The 18360-nt window shown below is 36.7% G+C and overlaps 1 protein-coding gene across 4 annotated transcripts in view; it reads right to left on the bottom strand.

Annotated features, from left to right (window-relative positions):
• Window positions 1–1245: 1245 nt before the first annotated feature.
• The window catches only part of GABRB2 (gamma-aminobutyric acid type A receptor subunit beta2), a 236054-nt gene continuing 218939 nt past the window's right edge, over window positions 1246–18360 (bottom strand). For all 4 annotated transcript variants that reach the window (XM_027033701.2, XM_027033716.2, XM_053226767.1 and 1 more), the window contains one exon: window positions 1246–7308. In XM_027033701.2, coding sequence (XP_026889502.1) covers window positions 6961–7308 — 348 coding nt within the window. In that variant the 3' untranslated portion in view covers window positions 1246–6960. The remainder of the gene's footprint in view (window positions 7309–18360) is intronic.

The following is an 18360-nucleotide window of genomic DNA, read 5'->3' as shown; positions in this document are numbered from 1 at the left end:
CTCTGCTGGACAGAATGCTGAAACTTAGCATGAAGGGTGTCAACTGAAAATGCACGTATTTTGCATTTGTAGGTTTACATAATTTGCAATTTATAGTGTAAGCTGAGAAGAACTGGTTCTTCGCTCATCCCATAATTGGGTCTTTTCGGTGATGTTCATTCTTTGATAGCAATAGCTCCTTTTAATCCTGAATGTATTGGACAATAATGTCCTGACAGGCTGCCTCCCTCACAGATAGTGTCTATCAGGTGCTGCTTGGACATTCTAAAGTCATGAGGGGTGAAAGTCACGAAGCTTATCACCAAATGAGTTGCTGGCCTTAAGAGAGTTCCTACATGTTTGAGTGGTGCCAAATAATCCCATAGGGCAGGGGCTTTGTGTGCTCAACCTGTACATTTCCAGTACTAGTACTACATATGGCAGAAGGCAGATGCCCAGCAAATGTTTTTTGAGAAATGACCAAAATGAATGTGAATTAAGTAAGTCCGGTTGCTTTTAATGCTGAAGTGGAAAGAGCTTACAAGGATTTGAAGATGAGACCAACCTGGGTAGGAATCCAAGTTCTTCCAGTCTCACAGGCAAAGTACTCCCTCTTTCTGATCTTGAGTTTCTTTTACTTGAGGAATATGGTAAGGACTAAATGAGTATTAAATTTGCAAAGAGCTTAGCACAATGTCTTCATCAGATACACGTTCAATGTTAAATGAATGCATAATGTTTAGCATATTTTCATGAGTAAAGCCAATTTTTAAATTAATTATCCTTGATATAAAATATCTATCCTAAGAGAACATTTAATAATTATTGTGAAGTTTTAGGCATAATACAATTTGTGATATATGTGCTATTATAGTAATGATGAAAATTAACAAAAGCAACAACAATAGTATCTACTGTTTACATACCACTTACCATGCAAGGTGTCAAGGACTTCTAATGGGTTATTATATTCCATCTTTACAACAGCCCTATGAGGGAGGTGCAATTATATCTTTGCTTTACAGATAAGAAAACAGAGTTAGATGGATTAAGTAGCTGCATAGTCAAATGCCTAATATGTGACAAGTTTGAGCTCAAACTCAAATCTGCCCAACAGCAGGTCCCAAGTTTGAAGCTTTCCATTGCTTTTCACAAAGCCAGGATTCAACAATCTAACTCATACTAATAAACTATACACACACACACACACACACACACACACACACACACACACACACACTCTGAACCCAATGAAACCACAACACATTCTTTTAAGTTTTATTTATATTTCTTAGTTCAAGAATTACACACTAGCCAACATTATTATATATTTACATGCTGAAACTGGCTGTAATAAGTTTAAATTCAAGAAAATAATTCTTATGTGCTACTCATTTATAATCCTCATTTGTTACTATCTCATGTATCCCAGAGATTTTAGTAGTCCTGTTTTTTAGAAAGACATGAAAATAGATGCAATGATATCCACTTGTGTTTTGCATTTTCTAGCCATTGGAAAATGTGCATTATGTGCATATTAAGAAAGGCTACAAGGTAATTAGTAAGGCTGATAATCACTACATGTGAAGAAACTAGAATATCACTTTTTATAAAAGGACAATTCAGAACTGTGCAGGGACAATATTCATAACAGAACTATTTAAACACCCATGCAAATAAAATTTTTTAAATGCTATGGAATTTAAATCATTTGCAACTTCGTTTGAAATAATTATGTTTAAAATGACCATGGTTTAACTCAAATTACTGAACTGAAAAGGAAAAAGATACAAGCTGATGGAACTGTCAGCTTGCTTCTGGTGGTACAAAGACACACAAATGGGCATCAGATTAGTGGACATTTGACAGGAGAGAGACATTTGGTTTTGAAAGTTAAAAAACACAAAGTTCTGTTTGTCATCATATTGGATCATATTTATCTTTATCACAAAAGAACTTTTCAAAGCAAATTAAAATCTGATGTTAGAATTTTTGCATATATCTACAGAAATGTTTCACTTCAATTTTTAAGTAATAAATTTTTAAGGGTGTTGCTGCTTTTTTTTTTCTTAAATGATTTCTTTACGGCAGTATCTTAGTTAGCATTCTGTTGGCTCCTTACTAGTTTTTACAATGTTCCTAGTGTATTTGGAAAATATTTTTTAAACCTTTGGTGTGAAGCAGTCTTTTTTTTTTATTTTCCCCTATTTTTCCTTTTTTCTTTCCTTTTTTTTTGTTTTTTAATAATTCTGGAGTCTTTGGTTAAAAGGAATAATACTATCTAAAGACAAAATGCTATTATTAAAAAAAAGTCTCATGTGTATTATGTGTAATAAATTTCTGGAACAGGTATGAATAATAAGCACTTTTATTTCCTGTAGTGCCATCAATATAAACTTTTACTCTTTTAAAATTGAGATTTAAGTTACAACCTTTGGTGTCTTGAACTCTGACATATAAAAAAATCTATCAAGTTATCAATGATCATTTCTGCTTTTCCCATTTCCATTTCTAAGGCTATCTCTTGGCTGTTACATTGACTACATAAACACTACAGCATTTCCCATAAAGGGGATGAGAGTGGAAGTGAGAGAGCGGAAAGTGAGAGTGTGAGTGTGAGTGTGTGTGTGTGTGTGTGTGTGTGTGTGTGAGAGAGAGTGTGTGAGTGTGTATGTGTGTATGTCTGTGATAGCAAATTGAAACCCTTCTGTCTGGGATCCCAAACCATTTATGCAAAAGGGTGTTTAAATTACTCTGCTGGGGCACTGCAGTAACTGTACTTAGTAAAAAATAAATAAAAATTAAGAAAAAGAATTAAACAATTATTTGTATCTATTGACTATTCATTTACAGCATGTTGAATTATTTACATAATATTATAACACATAAACATAAGCCATAAACAGAATTAGCACATTGCCTTACCATAAAATACAAATTAGAAGTTAAAAATATTTAAGAAATCTGTTTTAATATTTACACACGCTCAGTGAAAGTTATGGTTGCTCACATTACATGGACTCTGTACACTTAGCAAAATGGCATGATTGCTACAGTTGAGAGTATTTGCCCTAACCAACATGGTGGGGTTATTATTTTTTTTTCCTCCTTCAAGGAGGATTTTTTTTTCATTTTCTGTTTTAAGACTTTGTTTTTAAATCACCAATAGACAATGTTATTTGTTTTCTTGAAAAAGAGAGCAAGTAGACAAGCAATGTGAGAACTAGTTAATTCCCGATGTTCTGAGGTACAGTACTATTGTAGTGTCAAACTGTGCAATGGTTCATAAGAACTGTAGGCATTGATCTGCTGATAGAGAAATGCTCAGTACCCTGTATTATTAGTTTCAATAGGTTGATTTGTTGGTTGCCAATTAAAAATACTCATACATTGGTTAAATGAAGGAAATAAAACATATTAGCTTATTCCTTTTGTTTTCCAACATATGAATGCATATATATGTATTTATGTTTACATGGATCTATATATACACATATATACATGTAGATATGTTGTAAGACCTGTTGTTGATTGTTTTGCTGTTTTTGTTGTTTAGTATGAACTTAGTCATAAGACTGGAACACAGTTACCTATAGAAAATGGAAATTGTGTTAGTTGTCAATTTAATGCAGGTCTTGCTTAAAATGAACATGATTCATTTTCCCACTGCATTCCACTGAACTTTCTCTATGTGTTGTGCTTTTATAAGCTGACAGACTTTTTGTGTTCCTAATACTAGAATGTAAAGTCTTTTGGTTCATAAACCATTTTTATTATTATTATTATTATTATTTTTACTTAGCACTGCTTTTGAAGACATGAGAAGATAAAAGGTCTAGATGGCACTGCTTAAGTATTTTCCCCTGTTGTTAAATTGCAGTAGAAAGAATTGTAACATTCCTTATGCAAACACATGATTATGTTGCATGAGTTTTCAATTCTGAAAATGCATTTCATACCTACTAGCAGTCATGTACAATATATATATACAGATTGAGATCAAAGATTTCATTTAGACTGTGCATTTTAGAGTCAGAATTTGCCTATGAATTTCACAAAGATGAAAAACACCTTAATTGCTGGCTATCTGGCTGTTTCATAATCAAAAGGAAAACTATATATATATATATATATATATATATATATATATATATATATATACATATATGTATAAAGTGATACTAATACCATATCAGAATTGCCAAAACACATTTTTGTGGTCCTTAAATTTAACCACTGGATACCAAGCTGACTGGTTTTCATAGAGTTATGAGATCTAGCACCCCTCCCTAACCCACCCCCAGTTTGGTGACTACAGTCCAATTCAACTACAGTAAAAATATAGTTAAAAATAAAATCTACATCTACTGTTGTCCCTGGGCAGGATGAGTCATTTGTTTCTACCTACGTGGTTATTGAATGCCAATATATGGATTTCGTTCTAGGGCATCTGTTTGAAGCTCCCATCTTTCTCCTTTTTCTGGTTTCTTCTTATCACTGTGAACAGAAATGAATCCTTGGTCATACGCTTTTGAGGCTCATGCTGCAAAGTTTCTTCTCTCACTTTGATCTAGATTACCATGTTGACTTCCCTGGACATTGAAATTTTGTTGTAACCATAAATGACAATATCAAGGATTTTTATGGCTTTTATGATAATTGCAAATAAGAGCCCACTGCTAGACTTGGGCTCTGAGTTGTCTCTAGAAAACCTTTCTAGGATGGCATTTTGGAGTTGTGCACCTGAGTTATCGATATGCTCCTTCCTGATATATGCTACTCAAACTTTAACCCCTGGCGAAAAGGGACAGGCACTTTTATTAGTGTGTGCCCCAAAATGATTGCCTAGGTGAAAGCATGTACCTGGAGAAAATTGAGAAATTTTTACTCTGAGCCCATGGGCAGAAACTTGGTTGGATTCTGCCCAAAGATCATACTCAGAAGTGTTCAAGTGTATAATCAAAAAATAAAGGCCAGAGTTCCCTTTGCTGGTGAAGGAAAAAAAAAAATACCTCCCATCTTGGAGCATAGAATTTAGAAAGCTGAATGCTAAACCTTTTTTTTCCCCTCTCTGTCTGATAGTTGGAATAGGAGGGCAGCAGGACTCTGTCATATTCCAAGCTGCTGAATTATCAAGGGAAAAAAACATACATTTTATCCACAGGCAAATACTGGCCTTGCCTACTATGCACAATTAGGGATGTTACTTTGAAAATAAGTGTTTCTTGTCTTTAAAATAGAAATAGCAAAGTCATCCTCTAAGAAAACATTCAATCAAATCAAACTTTAAGGAGAAATTAGCAATTCACTATTTTCTCCAAGAAAAGCAAAATATGGACCTCACATTGATAGAAATAAAATATATTAGCTTATTCTCTTTACTGTCTCACATATGAATGCATATGTCCAATTATTATAGAAAGAAGCACACTGACATAATTTAAAAATTGAATAAAAACAATACATCATGCCTGCTGATCAGTTATATATTTTTCTGTAATATCAATTGAGGCTCATAACATTCATCATGTTAATGTAGCTTTGTTGTTATCCTATTCTACACTACTTTTCATGTTTTCTTTGATCCAGCCGATCGCAACATATACAATGAAAGCACCCTTAAAAAGTCAAATCCAACAAACCCACAAACTAACTCGACTTGTGCACATAATCCTTTAAGTATTGTTTGCTATGAAAAATACAAAGGTGAATGTCATTGCACATAAGGAAATGTAGTTCAATCAATCTCTTCAAAGCCTTGCTTTGTCTCCTAAGAATATAATCAGGATTTCAGAAACAAGAAAAGCTGGCAAAGGACCATTAATCCTTTAAAGAAATGAACAAATCCTTCTTTTGAAATACCCTATTAAATTCAGAAATAAACTTAAGGGAAATGTTGTAGAGACAGCTGACATTGTCTGAGAAAATCAACCTGTCTCCTAGCTTTATCTGTGCTCTATATTAGTATATTTGAATGATTCCCAATCTAACCTGCATCTAAGATACTTCTAATTTTGCTAGCTTTTCTATTTTGTGGTTGTCTTTTGATTAGATAAACTATAAAAACCTCTTTAGGTGTGCTGTCAAAAGCCTGTGAAGTGGGGGAAAAAATCTCTCTCACTGACCTTTTGCCATTATACAAAATATGTATGGACCAGATGCTGTGTGGGGCTGGTAAGGGTCATGCTGCTCGCTTGCTTTAATTTTGTTACAACATTTGTTTCTGGATTTTCCACTCTTCTCTGGATTATTAACTCTATTTTAACCAACAAGAAATAGCTTTTTAGAAACATTTCTTGGCCACCATGCATGATAATGTTTAGTAGTCCCCAGTTTCTAGAAATGTCAAAATGGAAGACATCAGAGTTGACTCCCTGTGCTCAAGCAGAGACTGGCCAAATTGGTTACCAAGTCTCTGTCTTCACTCTGCCTATCCTGTTTGAACTACATGAGAACCTTCTAGAATCCAGTGGGAACTATCTTCCCATGACACACCATTATCACCTTAAGACAGGCATAGGTCATCTTCAGTAAGCATGTTTGCATGGCATTGCAGATGTTTCATAAACACAGTGCCATCTCAACAGCATGCCAACCTTAGAAATGAAGATGGGGAGTATCTGGATATGACCACTTCTCAGCAAAATGACTGGCAATGCTACTGAGCCCTCTCAGAATATCTTCTAAATAATTGCCCTCTATATAGGCTGCATCAGCAGATAAAGTGGAACACTCAGACAGTCTTGCCAGCATGTATACAAATCACTTGCATTTTAACTGGAAAACCACAAGGACCTTAGTGTATTCATTACTTAGCAGAAGCAACCCAAATGGTATGAAATGGACCACAGGATAGGCCAGCAACTAAGGTATTTTAGCATCACTTTTGTCCTGGATTGATGTGTTTTCCAAGTCCTACGTCAGGCTGTACAACTGGTTTGAGGAGGAATCTAGTCCTTGCTTCCCATGGGAGGCTATGTTTTAGTTCACATAATAAAGCCAATAGACGATGTTGAAGAAGGAAAAAACCACTGGGAAGAATATGCGGGACCACCGATCTATGGCATTCACATCAGTCAAGTCGGGGATGGTGATTTTCAGTTGGGAGGCACGTCTCCGCAGGCGGCTTTTCTTTTGTGCCACATGTCGCTCAAGAGCATTTCGGCCAAAACTATGCCTGGGTAACCCGGCTTTCCGATATTGGATGCTGGAGGCATCATAGGCCAACATTGTGCTCCTGGGGTCTCCAAGTCCCATCACAGCCTCAGATGTGGCCATTTCGTTTTTTATCTCAAGAGTGCTCAGTAAGATGTTCTCATGTGGGTCCATCTGCAAGGGAGAAGAATCGATTAAGATAAAACAGTAAGCCTTTATTGCTCCTAATTATGCAAGGTGCTAGGATATGTGATCTAGGTAATATTTATCAGAGTGTTAAGAGAACCGGCTTTGAGGCTACATTATCTAAGAAGGATAACAGACAAACAGATATCGCTCATCATCTGACTAAACCCAAATCAGTACATCATTTAGAGCCATTTGAGATCACTGAGGATCATCAGGCTATGAACTGAGATGAGAATGTAGCTTGATCAAGGCTAGTGTCTCACATTTTAACTATATCACAAATATCTTCTAATGGGTTTATTTTTGATGCTCAAAAATCAGAGGCACTCTGATGTTTGCCATTCTAATGATCTTCTTTTAAAAAGCATTGCAATTACCAAGTTGTTTCAAAGTGGCCACTCAAGGGATGAGGGAGAAAGAGGGACATACCAGCTGGGTATGTGGGTTTGGGATCCATGTGTCTGGGTGCATATCCTGGTTCTGCCACTTACTATCTAAGTGAACTTGGGTGAATTCCTAATGTGAATGGTGCCTCCATCACTATAAACTATGCTAGTTTCAGTTTCTTCATCTATTAAATGGTATAATAATCCAACCTTAGAGCACTTCTTTAATAAGGTAATGATATAACAGATATAATAGACTGCTGCTACTACCACTTAGGGCATACAGAGAAATAGAAGGCGTGGCACTCTTTAAAGAATTTACAGTTCTGATATGAATAAATACAAAACTAAGCTGTGCTAGGTATGAAATAGTATTAAGGGATTAATTACTGAGTTATGCTCATGATAGTAGCCTAATTATAGATGAATTCATGCTAAAACTAGAACTAAAACCAGTAGATAACATTTGTTAAGCACTTGCTACATACACCAGAAACCTTTTCCTATAACTTCACTTAATTGTTTCTTAACACCCATGATTATGAGATACCACCCTAAATTTGCAATATCAATATAAATAGGATAAAAGAAGAGTTTTGAACAATAGAAATTCAGGCATCATGTGACTTGCCAAAATACAATAGAATTCAGAACAAGGGACTTGAAAATTAACAGCTGGGCAAAACTGTGCATGGTGGAAGGGTCAGTGGGGTGAGGGATTGACCCGAGAAGGAATGGAAGGAGGCAGGATTCAAGAAGTGAGTTAGCCCAAAGTTGGCTGTATTAAGTTGAATTCTGAGCCCAGGGAGTAGGAGGGTGTCCTGTAGATATGGTGACCTCTTTTATCTCTTGGATGATTTTAGCTTCTTGGCAAAGCTAAAAGGAAAGAATGAATACTGACACCATGATACCCAAATATTAAATGACTGTGATAATGTTTTTTTGTTTTATTAAGAAGGGAAGATTTGCGTGTCTTATTTTTAAGAGCCTTCAATTGCTACAGATAATAAAACCTAGTTACAACACATTATTATTAATAACAGAGTACATTTATTTTGATGGAGAATCATGATATACCAATTGCCAGTAAAGTTGTTGAAATATAAAATAAAATAAAAATGATCAATAGTAGATACTGATGATATGTGGAAGCAAGGGATATAACCAAACACTTAATTGGAAGATAAAATGGTCTGAGCTTCATGAATTATGCAGAAGGCAAAAAGAAGGTTGCTAAGATTATATAGTAACAATTAGCTTTCAAATGTGGTTTAATGACCCTGTATTTTAAATTCAAATCTAAAATATTTTGAGAAACAGAACCTATAAAATATGCTAGAACCTAGTAATTGACCAATTAATCTCTGCCCGCTGATTAGATTTTCTGTAGGTTTGGTATATGGTAGTATTTTGCTTAGTGGACATATTAAACAAATATATTTTCTTAAGATTAATATTTAAAGTTTATAAGATTTGGAAATGAAACCCAATGAATTTAGAAACACTTCTCTCAAGGAAGGGCCAGGTAATGGCTTTAGTGATGGATTCAATGGCCCTAGGGAAGAAAACAAATGTTTAAAGTCATGTCTCACATACCAGGGCTTTGCAGAAACTGTCTAACTGAATGCTCACGACCATCTTTTTGAAAAAGGAATTCATTCCTAGGTTATAAAGTGAAGGCATCATCAAATGTCACAAAGTCACACAGTTACTAAGTGATGGAGTTTGATCATTGGAGCACAAAGCTTGGGGGAGAGAAGTGTGACTTTACAACACTCAAGGAAAGTAAAGCGGATAGAAGTGGGGGAACAAAGCACTCTTCATTATTTCAGAGAGTGTTGTTATTTTCCCTTCTGCTCTGGGTTGTTTGCTCTTTTAACTACCTAGAAAATAACTGCTTAGCAAAATTCCTTTGGCCGCTACACATGACAGTTGTTCAGGAGTCTCCCCCTCTCTAAGCACCAGGATATTTGTTTTTCTATTGAGCAACTATGTTAAGAACAGTTATATACATCAGACTTGGCTGAGGTAAGAATACAGATCAATAATAACAAGCATTATAAAAATAATGGGAACAGTGGACTCTTAGTATGGCAACTTGTTCTAAGTTGGATAATTCATCTGATTTTAGTGGGTTTCTGTTGTGTTATTTATGAAACCCAAGATTTGTTAGATAATTCTTGAAGCTTTATAATTTATTTTTAATCAAAAATTTACAAAATATACATAACAGGCACTAGTGTGTGTCTGGCGCTGTGCCAGGTGTTGTAGCCACAGTAGTGAAGAAGACAGCACGGCTGCTGGTCCCCGTGGCAATAACAGCCTCCAGAAAACAAAATGGACTTGGAGTGAAAAGACTGGACTACTGGTTGCCCTGTTTCTTATTTCTAACCTTGGAACAGTGATTTAATCCATCCCAAGCTAGTTTTCTTCAACTGTTAAGAATAAAGTTTTGGGAGATCAACTGACTATGCAGGAAGAACTTGGGAAGCAGAAGTGCTATGCAAGGTGATTGTCACGACAGGCTACAAATGCAATGGGAAACATAAAGGTGCTAGCGGGCTGAGAAAACACAGCAAATAGCCATGCCTAAAAAAAGTATCCTGCCCTCACAGTGGATGTGGAATAGACATGAGTGATGAACTTTCCATAGGTAAGCCTAATCATCTTGCCACTGCTGAAGATCTAATCAGGCTGAGGCTGCAGTTGGTTGCGGTAGGTGAGGCAGGTTGGACATCTGCATCAGCTTATAAAGTGTGACTCCTCAGTGTTGTGCTATATTAGGACAGTTGAACCCCAAACTTTGACTGCCTGCAGAGTCTTAATTAAGGTCATTAATAGTCAAGGTATAAATTAACTTCAATTAAAATACAAAACAATGAAAAGAAAAACAACAATCTTTTTTTCCCAGAAAACTCTTACCCTTAGCTATGGAGCTGTAAAGTGGAGAGGTATAAAGTACAGCCGCCTTCATTTCCAATTTATTTCCCAATTAATGGTGACATGGAGGAGGCAGCTCAAGCGGGTTGCAGTTTATTAGGCTGCACATTCAAGGGAAGCCCTGAGACACTGCTCTGATTACCCCACCTTGTCCTTGAAGGGCCAGTTTTCTCACGTTCTCCATAAAGCCTCCCAGATAATGCCAACCTTGTTTACTCGCCTCCTCAGAAATTAGCTCCATCCCTCCCTTGACACTACGCCACAGCATCTGTTTGTTTACCCAACTTGCTGTGGAATCACCAGTTCTGAGAATTTTTTGTTTGTTTGTTTGTCTGTTTTGAATAGTAGCCCGATCAACACCTGGAAGCATATCTGTTTTCTTTTAGAAGTGGAAATATAGTGCAGTGTTTCCAAGTTCTAATTCTGGACTCAGACAATCCACATTTTGACTCTGGGTTGAGCCATTCACTAGTTTTGATTCCATGGGCAAATCATTCAACCTCTCTGAGTTCATTTCTTATATGTAAAGTGGGAAAAACACCAGTCTCTAGAGTTGTTTGAGAGGATTAAATAAGACAGCACATGCAAACCACTTAGCCCAGCTTTGCACATAGCAAGCACTCAAAAAAATCATAATTGTTCTTGCTTTTAAAAAGCAATAAATATTCATTAAATGCATACATTTGATCTTCCATGGCCATTTTTTTAAATGCCATCGACTATATAAACAAACCAGAGCTTTGAATTCATCAGATTATTTAAATTTTGCTTTGATTAGTGACTTCTGTAAAGTACTGAGAACAATGCTTCATATAAACACTATGTTTTTGTTACAATACATAATACACTTATTAAGTATAATACATAAGTCTGGACTGAGCTACTTCTGAATGCTGAAGTGAGATGAGTAAAAGCTGCCTTTCATTTCACAGGTGGAGAGGGAGCACAGTATTCATGGGTTCACAGATCCACCAGCTATCCTCCTGACTGATAGGGAAAACAGCTCTCAAGCCAGTGTCAAAGAGGGAGATGTCTCCATTGCTAGTGTGGCAGAGCAAGGAAAGAGCCTGGCTTCTCTTTCCTCATGGCCCTACAACATTCCACCATAATGCTTGTCATTATGATCATCTGTTTAATATTTGGCTGCCCCACCAGGCTATACTTCCTGGGAAAGGCAGAAGCAAGGTCTTTTTCTTTCACTGTTGTATCCGCAAGCACTTGGCATGGTGCCTGGCACATAGTAGGGGCTCAGTAAGAAGTGATTAGATAGAATTAATTTTGTGACCTTAGTAATCCAATCTCTCAGTGAGTCATCAGTAAGGTGGATTTAATTTTGCAGCACCAGTCTGAAGATTGGAACTGTACGGGGTTACCCCCTGAAGTCCTTTCTCACTCTAGGTATTCTCCCTCTATTTATACAGGTCTCTTGCTGAAGCAGTATGCTCAGGTGCCTGAAATATGGAAGGAGCATTTTTGATAGGGCCCTGGCTATTTATATGACGGATGCCCCATTCTTGTCTCAGAGAAGGGAGCTTAGTGAGTAGCAACTAGAAGCCAGGACTAATCATTTTACATATTGACCTCTTTCAGTTATCCCAGTGGCCCTATCTCGTGCTCAGAAAATAAAGCACAGAGAAATTAAGAAACCTAACACAAGTTCTCATAGTGAATATGTGTTAGAGTAGGAATTAGAATCTGGTCTTTGTCCGCCGTGTCATGTTGAGGCACAGCAGCAGCCCCCAAGCCCTTGTGTACTCTACAGCTCATAAAAGAGGACCCTCTCAGTGAATGGTAGTCCTCTGGAGGCTTGCAAAAATTTTCCTTAATAAGGAATGAATAAGAATTTCTGTCTTTAAATATGCCACTAAATATGACAGCTGATGTAAAATCCTATTAAATTCAAATGCTTTCACCTACGTATAGTAGACATCTGTGGTTTGATAGTTCACCAGCCCTACCAGAGAAAAATTCTGTCTAGGAACCATCTCTCAGTATTTCCTTGGTTTGGCGGATGGTATAGTCTGTTTCAGAGGTTTCCAAACTTGAACATTCATCAGAATTCCTTAGAGGCTCTGTTAAAACATAGAGATCTTGGGACCCCACTTGCAGGGTTTCTGAATTAGTAAGGCTGGAATAAGGCTCAATGATCTGCATTTCTAACAAGCTCCCAGGTTAGAAATCACCAGCTTGCAGGTGATGCCAGGCTGCGAGGCTGGGGTTCACACTTGGAAAACTATCAGTCCATTGGACAGCAGCAGAAGGGCATGACTTCAAATAAAGAAGAAACAGAGGCCTTGAGACACAATGAAAAAGCTGAAGTTCTGACCACAGTCCACACCACCAAGCTGAAAAGCAACTTTCATACAGAGAAAACATATGTGACCTCCATTTATTACTTTCTGGAGGTAGGAACTATATTAAAGCCTTCACACAGTTTCAATATTTAATATTGACAATAAAGCTATGAGAAAGTTATTTCTAATATTCTCATTTTAAAAATGAGGAGATTGAGAATTCTGGATTATTGATCTGTCCAGAGTTGCACAGTTGGTATGTAATGTACTGGCACTAAATCTGTCTGTTCCAAGGTTCCTAATCCTCACACAACACAACTGTCTATCTTGAGACTGTCTTCAATTATGAGTTCTGTCTTAAAATGCCATCTCTTTATCAGGGTGTACTTAGGCGAAGACATTCCAGAAAATGAAGGGAATAGCAGTTGTCATGTGGATTTAGCTAATCTTTGAAATCAGGTCTCTACCCCAACCTTACCAGGCTTGACCAAGTGGATTTCCTAATTGTCTTTTTCTTCACTTGAGCAGTGAGACACAGTAGAAAACACTAACCTGTCCTTTTTTTTTTTTTTTTTTTTTTGGTTAAGATATTAACAAGACATAGTTTCCCTTTAACCAGAAAGATCATGTACCAATCTCTACTGCTCTGGGAAATATAACAAAATATTTTTCAAATTTTCATGTTTTGGCATTTTTACTTACTCAAACACCCATGAGAAATTTGTTGATAGTAGTTAAAACAAGAGAGAGAAGGAAGCAAAAGTAAATGAAGGGAAGAGAAGGAAGAGGCAGACTAGTGAATAAACTGTCATTCTCTGCAGATAAATTGCCTTTGCAAGAACCAAGCCGAAGGCCTTGCTTTAGTCCAAGCATCTACACTATTTGCTTTCTAGTCTTGAACTTTAACTTACAGGTGTCCATTCCTGACAATAAGGGTTTTTCAAGAGGCCCTATTAAACAGGCCAGTACGAATAAAGAAAGTCTCATGTTTCTCATTCAACAATCCACCATAAAATTATGCTTTACCTGGGGTTATTTTGCTTATCAGTCAACAATTAAATGCTGAAATTTTGGGAAACAGAGTGATTTATTTACTCCAGCATTCCAGAGACTCTATGAATGATTCTCCGTGAATAACACAGTGTGCACACTGATTGAATCAGCTGTTCTGTTGGGTAGGAGGATGGACTTTTCTGCTGACCTAAGTTATTTCCCAGACTGACCTGTCTGTTGATGGTTTAAATAGGAGTAAATTCATGTTAAACATCTGGATTAAGAGCTTTTCTTTTCCTTCTTTCCATTCCTAATTCCAACATTTTCTTTTTTCCATCAAGAAACAGAACATGCTTTGGTTAACAGAGTTCCATTTTGCTTAAAAGGTATCACATTAAACAATGACGAATGGATCTTATTTTTATATAATTTGTTAATTCCAGGTCTAGTTTAAGATTTCTTGCTTCCTTTCTGCACCTTTCTCAGTGACAGGTGTATGCTCTGGAGGAATGTCCTTGTCCAGAAAAACAAATCACATCCCTCAGTGACCCAGCAGCATCGCATGCTTATCTTGGGAAGTGAAAATGGGGCTATTTTAAATACCAGTTTACCACTCATATCATCAAGAGAAGAGTGAGAAATTGCAAAAACTCAGGAAATCCTAACTCTGCAATTTCCAATTACTGTGACTAGTATTGGGTAGGAGATCATGTTTTATCTTCCATGAAATGACACTGTGACCTGAGTAACTTGAAATGCTAAGGTAATGAACTGTTAACCACCTGGGAATATCCAAAGCACTTCTTTCCAAAGTAAAAACACTCAGAAATGACCTAACATGCATTCAGTATTTTAAGAGGTGAAAAAAAGTTCACCCAACCAGAACATGAAATGAAGATTTTAGGAGAGCAAGAAAAGGCCAATATCTTTGTGGAATGCCTCCACCAAAGTAAATGGGGAAATAGTAACCAAATATGGAGTTTAGATCTGGAACATAAATACAGAAGAATACTGCTGAAATACCCAGGTAGTTGTGGAAGGGTGGTCATTTTAAAATACAAACTGGTAGAAAAAAAAGGGCTGAGATTTCTACTCTATCTTTTTTTAATTTTGTTATGCTATTATAAAGTGTTTGAAGACTTACAACCATATTATGAGGAATTAGTACTATCAGCATTTTGAAAACAACCCTTCCCATCAAAATGCAGAAATTTGTAAGTAGCTAAAATTTACTAAGTGGTAAAACAATCATTTAAATTTATGTTTGCAGATTGAAATCTTGTGCTTTTTCTACCAAATATTTTCATATGAGGTGAAATACTTACAGTAAGGACATAGGTGGCTCTACTTATTGCTGTTTTGATTTTCAATTTTTAAATTCTCATAGGTAGGTCACATGAGTGTGTATCTCAAGGTTTGTTTAGTGAACTGTTTCACTGTTAAGGAAATCCTCCTCTATAGTCACCACAATGTATAAAGATTCTGTTTCAAACACACACGTGTGCGCGCGTGCACACACACACACACACACACACACATCCATCTGGATAAATGGGTGAATCAAGTGAGTTCAGTGAGGTGTTAAGTTATTATTTCAAGTGATATAGAATTTTTTAGAGGAAATAAGAAGTATATCTCAGGAGCAGAAAGAGAAGGATATGATTTTTCTCATAGCCAAGGCTAGAAGATAAAGCCTTCATAAAAATTATGATTAATACAGGATCACTAGTGAGAAGACCTTCAGCAAGCATGAGCCATCAAATGAACTAATGCTTGTGCTCTTTTTGGTCCTTCTCATATGGGTTCCTGCCCCTCTCAATACCTATAAGAAGAGTGGAAAGAACACTGACCTCAGCAGTGAGAGCCAGTTCTAATCTTGGATTGTTCTGGGCCTCAGTGTTCTTGTTCAAGGAAGTCCAGGTGGATTTAGGACAGCCTTTGCTAACCCCCTCTACCAGGGGGTTAATCCTCTGGCTATTACCAACTGAGCCCTCATTTCCCCCATAATGGCAAACATGTAAGCAGTGACTGTATCCCATTGCTTATGTGTCCCTAATGCTGACTGCTAGAGTTGGTACTAAGTATTCAAAATAAAACTTGCTAAATGGAATTACTAGAGGATTAGATTAAGTCTAGGATCACACATTCAAAATTGGCTAGAGAGATCATATAAAAGTATGAAGCAGGTGTCATGGAGAATAGGAAAAAGTTGGCCCTGGAGTGAACTAGACTAAGAAATAGAGGGCTACCTGACGGACATTTAAATCCAAAATTTTAAGCTTCACTATTGTGGTCAAAATCACATCTAAGGGTTCAGCCCATGGGATGCTACATCAGTCATTTTAGATTTAATTTATAAAAACTTTGCCTTTAAGTTCCATTTAATCTATACTTATGAACTGCTTTATCGCCTTTAAAAATTATTAAATAACATAGGAATAATGCATAGAGAAATTCTGCCTAGCAAAAATCCTATAGTCCTGGAGTGTCCTTCAAAACTGTGATCTTGGGACACCTGGGTGGCTCAGTCGGTTAAGTGTGCGACTTTGGCTCAGGTCATGATCTCATGGTTGGTGAGTTTGAGCCCTGTGTCAGGCTCTGTGCTGACACCTCAGAGCCTGGAGCCTGCTTTGGATTCTGTGTCTCCCTCTGTCTCTGCTCCTCCCCCCACTCATGCTCTGTCTCTCTCTCAAAAATAAACAAACATTAAACAAATTTAAAAACTGTGATCTTGATCCAGTGCTAGTATTGTATTTGTTTTCCTAACCACATCGTAGCGCCTTGCTGTGAAATTCTGCAGTATCTCTCTGTCTTTGAACTTCATAAGTAGCCTTCCTAATTTTTGTGGCTTAATCTCTTTCATTTCTTTTACTTTCACAGAATCAAATTTGTTTATTGTGGAAAATGATTCCTTTCTATGTATGTATTAGTTTATGTGCAATTGATTAAGAATGGTATGCAAATGACAGATCATGTGTTTTATTTATTTATTTTTAATTAATTAATTAATTAATTTTTATTTTTTGAGGTAGGGAGGGGCAAAGGGAGAGGGAGAGAAAGAATACCAAGCAGGCTTGCAGAGTGGAGCCAGATGCGGGGCTTGATCTCACCACCGTGAAATCATGACCTGAGGCAAAATCAATAGACAGAGGCCTAACTGACTGAGCCACCCAGGTGCCCTAGAGATCATGTATTTTTACAAATAATATTTGGATTGAGATAGAAGGATGGATGCTAAATTTAGGGGAAATGAGGCTACATTCAAATTGTTACATTTAATAATAATAAAGTACAATTAATAAAATATATGATGAATGGACTAATTTGTTTTGGAAGGTTGACAGAATTCTTTCTGGGTTCTTTCTAATTTAATAAATAAAGCTACTAGTTTCAACTAAAGTTGAAAGTCAGGAGTTGTTTTAATTGTATGGAAAAACATAAAAGATTGGAATCATACTGAAATTCTCTGAAGGAGGAAAAAGTGAAGGAAAGTGTATTCAAAATCTACTAATTCTAATGGACATTTCTTCCATCCAAAGGAGGGACTTGTCTTGAATTACTATAGTTCCTTAGGATGAGTAGAATAGAGGCAAGTTTTAAATGAGCTTCTATAAGCACAGAGTCTTATTTTGATACATTTCAGAGAGGCAGATGTGAGAATTTGTCCATTTAATTCTGATAACTCAAAGAACTTTTAACACCTAGAAACTCAGGTCCTGAGAGATAAAAGTTTGTTCCAGTTCAATTTCCATTTGAATAATTGACTGAGGTCCCAAGCTGGAGGTAAACACTTGATCTAATCTTTTTATTAGCTGGTTCATACAACTCAATGCATTATGGGTGATGACTTGGTAAGATTTTTATACACACCATGTAACTCGTACTTCACAATTTCCCAACCCATTTTTAACTAATACCACAGAGGACATTTGTTTTGGTTTCCTCCCACAAGGCTGCAAACATGCCAGTCAAGTGTTTCTAATGCACAGGGTAGGGGGAGGAGGAATGGGTAGCCTTTAGCAAAGAAGAACTACATTTTCCCTGTAGGGCTTACACATGTTTTCAAGAGTGATGACAGTGCATGTCCCTAAGAGAGAAAAGGGGTGACTTTTCCAGCTAAATGCCCTTGCTCTTCATAATATTCCACAGCCCAGGACAGTGAGTGATAGATGCGGCAATTGATCAGGTTAAATTTCAAGACTTAATGGCAGGTTATGATTGGCTTAAAGGTTGTGTGATCCATAATTACCCTAGGTCATTGGGAGACTCATGGTTTTCTCTTGTTATTGGGTTTTGAAACTCACCCAACCTTGTCCCATAAGCTAATGAGGATGTGGGTAGGGCATACAGAACCACCCATTGCCATTGCCTCATTTCTGTGTCAGAGGGAAATTACCGTCTGCTTCTATCTTTCATCTAAAAGC

This window comes from Acinonyx jubatus, chromosome A1 (assembly GCF_027475565.1).
Source record: "Acinonyx jubatus isolate Ajub_Pintada_27869175 chromosome A1, VMU_Ajub_asm_v1.0, whole genome shotgun sequence".
NCBI lineage: Eukaryota > Metazoa > Chordata > Mammalia > Carnivora > Felidae > Acinonyx > Acinonyx jubatus.
The sequence above is the reverse complement of the archived record's forward strand: the minus strand, read 5'-3'. Positions and strand labels throughout refer to the sequence as shown.